Here is a 5,141-nt window from a genome sequence, read left to right on the forward strand (position 1 = left end):
CTTGGCAGGGGCTGCCCAGGGAGCTTTGGAGTGCCCATCCCTGGAGGGATTTCAGAGCCCTGTGGATGTGGCACTTGGGACAGGGGTCAGTGGTGGCCTGGGCAGTGCTGGGGAAGGGTTGGAGCCGATGGTCTGGGAGGGCTTTTCCAAACTCACCAATTCTGGTTCCAGGAGATAAATCCACAAGGGCCCATCAGGGTGTGATAGTGAGCCAGGTCACCTTCTGGTGTGTGGTGGAGGGTGCCATCAATGGCTGAGGTGACAAGAAGAGGAAGGCTCTTTGTAGAGTTTTCATGTTGTTGGCATGAGGGGAAGACTTCCACTGGCTTTACCCCCTCAGGGCAAAGAGCTCTTGACATCTCAGAGCCCAGCAGGTCATGAGCTCCTTGCAGAGCTCCTTCCAGATGGGGTTTGGATTCTTGGATGGTCAAGGGCAGCGTGGAGTCAGCACAGCCAGTCCCATTCCCTGGTGTTTGCCATCCCCGCGCTGCAGCTTCGCTGGGGGCTGGATTGGATTGAGGTTTGCCGAGGACACAAGTTGAGCTGGGTGTTCCCTGGCTCTGGGACGGATAAAGTGTTTGAGCAGCAGATTCTTGGAGCCTTGATGCCTCCTGACCCAGGGACACACCTTGGGTTTGCTCTCTGCAAGGCAGATGTGAGCACAGTGCTGTCACAGTCACAACGAACCTGGGGTGTGACCCTGCGGGGGCTGTGTGGGGCTCTGCAGTGACCCCCCCCAAAGATGGAGTGGGGAATTCCTTTGGAAAGCAAAAACTGTGAGAACTCAAAAGGATCCTAAAGAAGCTGTAAGAGGTTTCCCCGGAGGACTGACTGGACTGTAGCACTGGCTGCAGGCAGTGAATTTTAACCCCGTAGCTGCTGTCTCAGGCAATTCCTGTTTGGATCCTACAGATAAGAAGGAGGCAGTGATCACTGCCAAGGTGGGCACCCTCAAACGGAAGCAGCAGATGAGGGAGTTCCTGGAGCAGCTGCCCAAGGACAACCACGACGACGTCTTCACCACAACGCCCTTCCAGAGCAGGAGGGTCCAGGTAAACCTGGGACAATAAACCTGCGGGAGTGCTCTCCTGCTGGGTGTGCCAGGGCTGCTCCAGTTCCACCAATAAAATTCTGTGGATCTGTGGGAAGAGGCTTCTGTCCTTCATGTGCTGTAGCAGCTCTTGGCTTGTGCCAGTGAAAGGTTGGGCAGGGTGGGAGGAGCCTCTGCCGTGGTGACAGCACTCCCTAAGTAATCATCCTTCTGAGCAGTCCTGGGCAGCCTGGAGCTTGGGATTGTAACCAGAATTGAGTTTTTGGGTGTGTGGCAGCACCAAAACCCCTCAGCCAAGTGCTGGGCAGGGTCTGGAGGAGCGCTCAGAGCGAGGTGGAGCCACGTGGGCCTGTCCAGTTCTGGGCACAGGGCTGGGGCTGTGCCTCTGCACGGACAGGGGGAGGCAGATCCAGGGCAGGGAGGAATGGAGGGACTGCTCAGAGAGGGGGAGCAAGAGACACCCCGGGCTCAGGTGACTGATGGCTCTGAGGTGGCTCTGCAGCTGCCAGCGCTCCAAGGGAGCTGGGATGAGGATGCCGAGGATTTCAGCCTTCCAGAGTTCCCGCTCACCCCCGCCTCAGGCCTCTTTCCCCCCGTGAAAACCCCGCAGTGTGACCACATCAGCCCGGGAATGCTGGTCCCCATCAACAGGTAGGAGCTCCTCCAGCCCTCTGCCAGCCTTGGCATTGCCCCAAGATCCCTTTGTGTCTCTGAGAATGGTGGCTCTGTGGCTCTTGGAGCTGGGACAGCAGCTCGCTTCCAGCCTCTCCTGCAGCCGTGGTGTGGTTGGGGAAAGCTCTTCCCACACCCACCATGTGCTGCTGGAGCTGCTCAGCTCCGTGTGGGCAGCGCAGCCAACGCCAGCAGCTCCTGCTCCCGGCCCTGGGAACGGCCCTGCCTTGGCCTTCAGCCCCAGCAGAGCCTTCAGTCCTGCCCTGTTCACCCAGGGCTTCAGGCTCTGCTCAGATAACTGGAACCCTCTGGCACCCTGGCGCCGGTGGGGTTGTGCCTGCTGGGCAGGACTGGCCCTGGGCAGGGGCCGAGGCTCTGTGCCATCCCTGCAGTGGCAGCTGGAGCCCATGGCCCAGCCCCGCTCCCCGTGCAGCTGCCGTGTTTAATTGCCCAACACCCCTTCCTCCTGGCCCTGCTCATTCCCTGTGGGAGCTGGAGCTGTGTGGGGTCCGTGGCTGCATCCAGAGGGTCCCATGGCAGCATTCCAGCCCCGCTGACTGGTGCTCCGTTGTATCCCAGGAATGCCTACGACCGGCACGTGTTCCGCATGCAGAAGAACACGCAGGGCAGCAGAGGCACCTGGGACAAGGTCAAGAAGAAGTCGGTAATGCTGCTCTCCTTGGATGCTGCCCACTTGCACCTGAGCCAGGCACAGCTTGGCCAGAGGAGACAGAATCCCGGGATCAGAGCCCCTGTGTGCCTGGGATGGAAAACAGGAACCCTCCCTGGGCTTGGTATCTGCTGCCATGGAGAGAAGTTCCTTCATTGGAAGGGGGAGCTCTTTAATGTCAGGATTTGTAATTCCATGACCTTTAGGTTCCCGTTAAAGTCTTCTGAATGGTGGGAAAAGGAACAGTAATCACAGAGCCATAGAATATCCTGAGGTCCCCATAGGGCCCACAAGCATCATCCAGTCCAACTCCCAATAAGGACCATAACAACGGTGACCTTGTGTCCCAGTCCCTGAATTTAGGTATCCATTCCTCCACGCTCCCAGGCTCTGTGGTTCCTCTGGCTTTGCCATAACACCCTGTGATCCTGGGAGCAGAAATACAGCTTGTGCCTGTGCTCAGGGAAAGCAGTTGTGGAAATTCTGGGAAATGGGGACCCTGACCCGGTGCTGGCCCTGGCTGAGCCTCTCTCCTCCCTCCCTCAGGCTGGAGCTGCGTTCGGGACGCCGGCTTCCCGCAGAATCAAGAGTGAGTATTCCCAGCTCCTTCCCTTTCCTCACCATTGCCACCAGCTGTGTCCCATCAGCCCTTTGCTCTCTGAACCTTCTCTGCCCCCTTTTCCCACTGGGGCCCCCCTGCTAATCCCTGGTTTTATTGCAGGAGTGATCCCAGCCCCGGTGCTGGGGAAGCTCTTCACAGCTGAGACTCCAGACTCGTCCAACGAGGAGCAGGAGGATTCCTACTTTTCCATGTGATGGACTTTGTGGCTGTGTTGTTCAGCACTTACTTGCCCCTCGGGGAGGGAATGCTGGAATGATGAGCTCAGTTCGGGAAAGCCGCCCCACCCTGGTTTTATGTGTTTTAACCCCGTTCCCCCCTGCCAGCAGTGCTTGGCTGTCCCACGTGTCAGAGTGGCACCTCCTTGTCCAGGCACCTCTCCGTGTCCTGTTCCTCCTGGGAAGGAGAAATGTGCATGGACACCAATCACTGCCAAGTTTTCATTCATTTTAAGCTAAAATATCTTTTGGGACGTGGCTGTAAAATAAATTCAGGTGCGGTCTGGAAGGAACTGCAACTGCTTTTTAATTTGTTCTAGGGAGAACTTGGATTTTTACATTTCTTTAATGTAATAAACAACGATGAGCTTTTTTTACTCACAGATTACTCAGAGTTGTTGTGGGGCAGCAGAATCCAGGAGCTGTCCAGCTTGGAATGGGGCCTGCAAGGCTTCATCCTCTTGGTTTGGAATCATGGAATGGTGTGGATGGGAAAGGACCTTAAATCCCACCCAGTGCCACCCCTGCCATGGCAGGGACACCTCCCATTGTCCCAGGCTGCTCCCAGCCTCAATGTCCAGCCTGGCCTTGGGCACTGCCAGGGATCCAGGGGCAGCCACAGCTGCTCTGGCAATTCCAGCCCAGCCCCTCCCCACCCTCCCAGCCAGCAATTCCCAATCTCCCATCCAGCCCTGCCCTCTGGCACTGGGAAGCCATTCCCTGGCTCCTGTCCCTCCAGGCCTTGTCCCCAGTCCCTCTGCAGCTCTCCTGGAGCCCCTTCAGGCCCTGCAAGGGGCTCTGAGCTCTCCCTGGATCCTTCTCTTCTCCAGGTGAACATTCCCAGCTCTCCCAGCCTGGCTCCAGAGCAGCTCCAGCCCTGGAGCATCTCCATGGATCCCTCTGGCCTCTCTCCAGCAGCTCCAGGTCCTCCTGTGTCCCAGGGCTGGGGCAGCTCTGCAGGTGGGGTCTCACCTGAGCACAGGGGCAGACAGGCGGGAATGCCTGAGCCCGGCTGCCCGGGACAGCTCCTGTTCCAGGGAGTTGATTTCTCCCTGTCCCGCCGCTGTCCGAGGGGCGGGAATACCGATCCCGATCCTTTTCCAGGTGGTGGCAGCAGAGGCTGCAGCGGCGGGGCTGGGGAAGGATCTGGCACCTGAGCCCGGCAGAGGCCCCAAAGCACCGGGAGCGCGCTGCCCCGGCCCACCCAGAGCCCCAGCCGTGTGCCGGGAACACGGAACGCCTGGCAATTCCCTTTTTCACCTGGAAACGGGGCTCAGTGGTGCACTGATGTTTATTTACATATTTACACCCAATCCCAACGGGGTAAAGTGCAGTGCAGGCCCGGACTGCCGAGCTCAGCTCTTCCCCTGGGCGGGCAGGGGCTGAGGCAGCAGCTGGAGGTCGAAGTCGTGGCGCAGGAACCGATGGAGCTCCTCGGCCTGGGGCCGGCTCAGCCGCGCCCCCGCCGCCAGCGCCGGGACGGAGCTGCAAGAGAGGGAGCGAGAGGGAGCCCTGGAGCCCGGGATGGGACAGCACCGGGAGCCCCTGGAGCCCGGGATGGGGCAGCACCGGGAGCCCTGGAGCCCGGGATGGAACAGCACCGGCAGCCCCTGGAGCCCGGGATGGGGCAGCACCGGGAGCCCTGGAGCCCGGGATGGGGCAGCACCGGGAGCCCTGGAGCCTGGGATGGGTCAGCACCGGGAGCCCCTGGAGCCCGGGATGGGACAGCACCGGGAGCCCTGGAGCCCTGGAGCCCCGGGATGGAACAGCACCGGCAGGCCCTGGAGCCCTGGAGCCCGGGATGGGACAGCATTGGGAGCCCCTGGAGCCCGGGATGGAACAGCACCGGCAGCCCCTGGAGCCTGGGATGGGGCAGCACCGGGAGCCCCTGGAGCCCGGGATGGGGCAGCA

General features: G+C 60.2%; 2 protein-coding genes across 2 annotated transcripts in view; one reads left to right on the forward strand and one right to left on the reverse strand.

Moving 5' to 3' along the window:
- The window catches only part of MIS18BP1 (MIS18 binding protein 1), a 17,051-nt gene extending 13,528 nt beyond the window's left edge, over positions 1 to 3,523 (forward strand). The window contains exons 13-17 of the mRNA XM_042047827.1: positions 913 to 1,052; positions 1,554 to 1,702; positions 2,303 to 2,387; positions 2,940 to 2,982; positions 3,115 to 3,523. Coding sequence (XP_041903761.1) covers positions 913 to 1,052; positions 1,554 to 1,702; positions 2,303 to 2,387; positions 2,940 to 2,982; positions 3,115 to 3,209 — 512 coding nt within the window. The 3' untranslated portion in view covers positions 3,210 to 3,523. The remainder of the gene's footprint in view (positions 1 to 912; positions 1,053 to 1,553; positions 1,703 to 2,302; positions 2,388 to 2,939; positions 2,983 to 3,114) is intronic.
- A 980-nt stretch (positions 3,524 to 4,503) lies between these two features.
- Positions 4,504 to 5,141, reverse strand: part of FANCM (FA complementation group M) — a 54,965-nt gene continuing 54,327 nt past the window's right edge. The window contains exon 21 of the mRNA XM_042047828.1: positions 4,504 to 4,715. Within this exon, the coding sequence (XP_041903762.1) occupies positions 4,586 to 4,715 (130 nt within the window). The 3' untranslated portion in view covers positions 4,504 to 4,585. The remainder of the gene's footprint in view (positions 4,716 to 5,141) is intronic.

This window comes from Corvus kubaryi, unplaced genomic scaffold (genome assembly GCF_017639235.1).
Source record: "Corvus kubaryi isolate FWS band 111438036 unplaced genomic scaffold, C.kubaryi_AGA036_p1.0 66, whole genome shotgun sequence".
NCBI classification, from domain to species: Eukaryota; Metazoa; Chordata; class Aves; order Passeriformes; family Corvidae; genus Corvus; species Corvus kubaryi.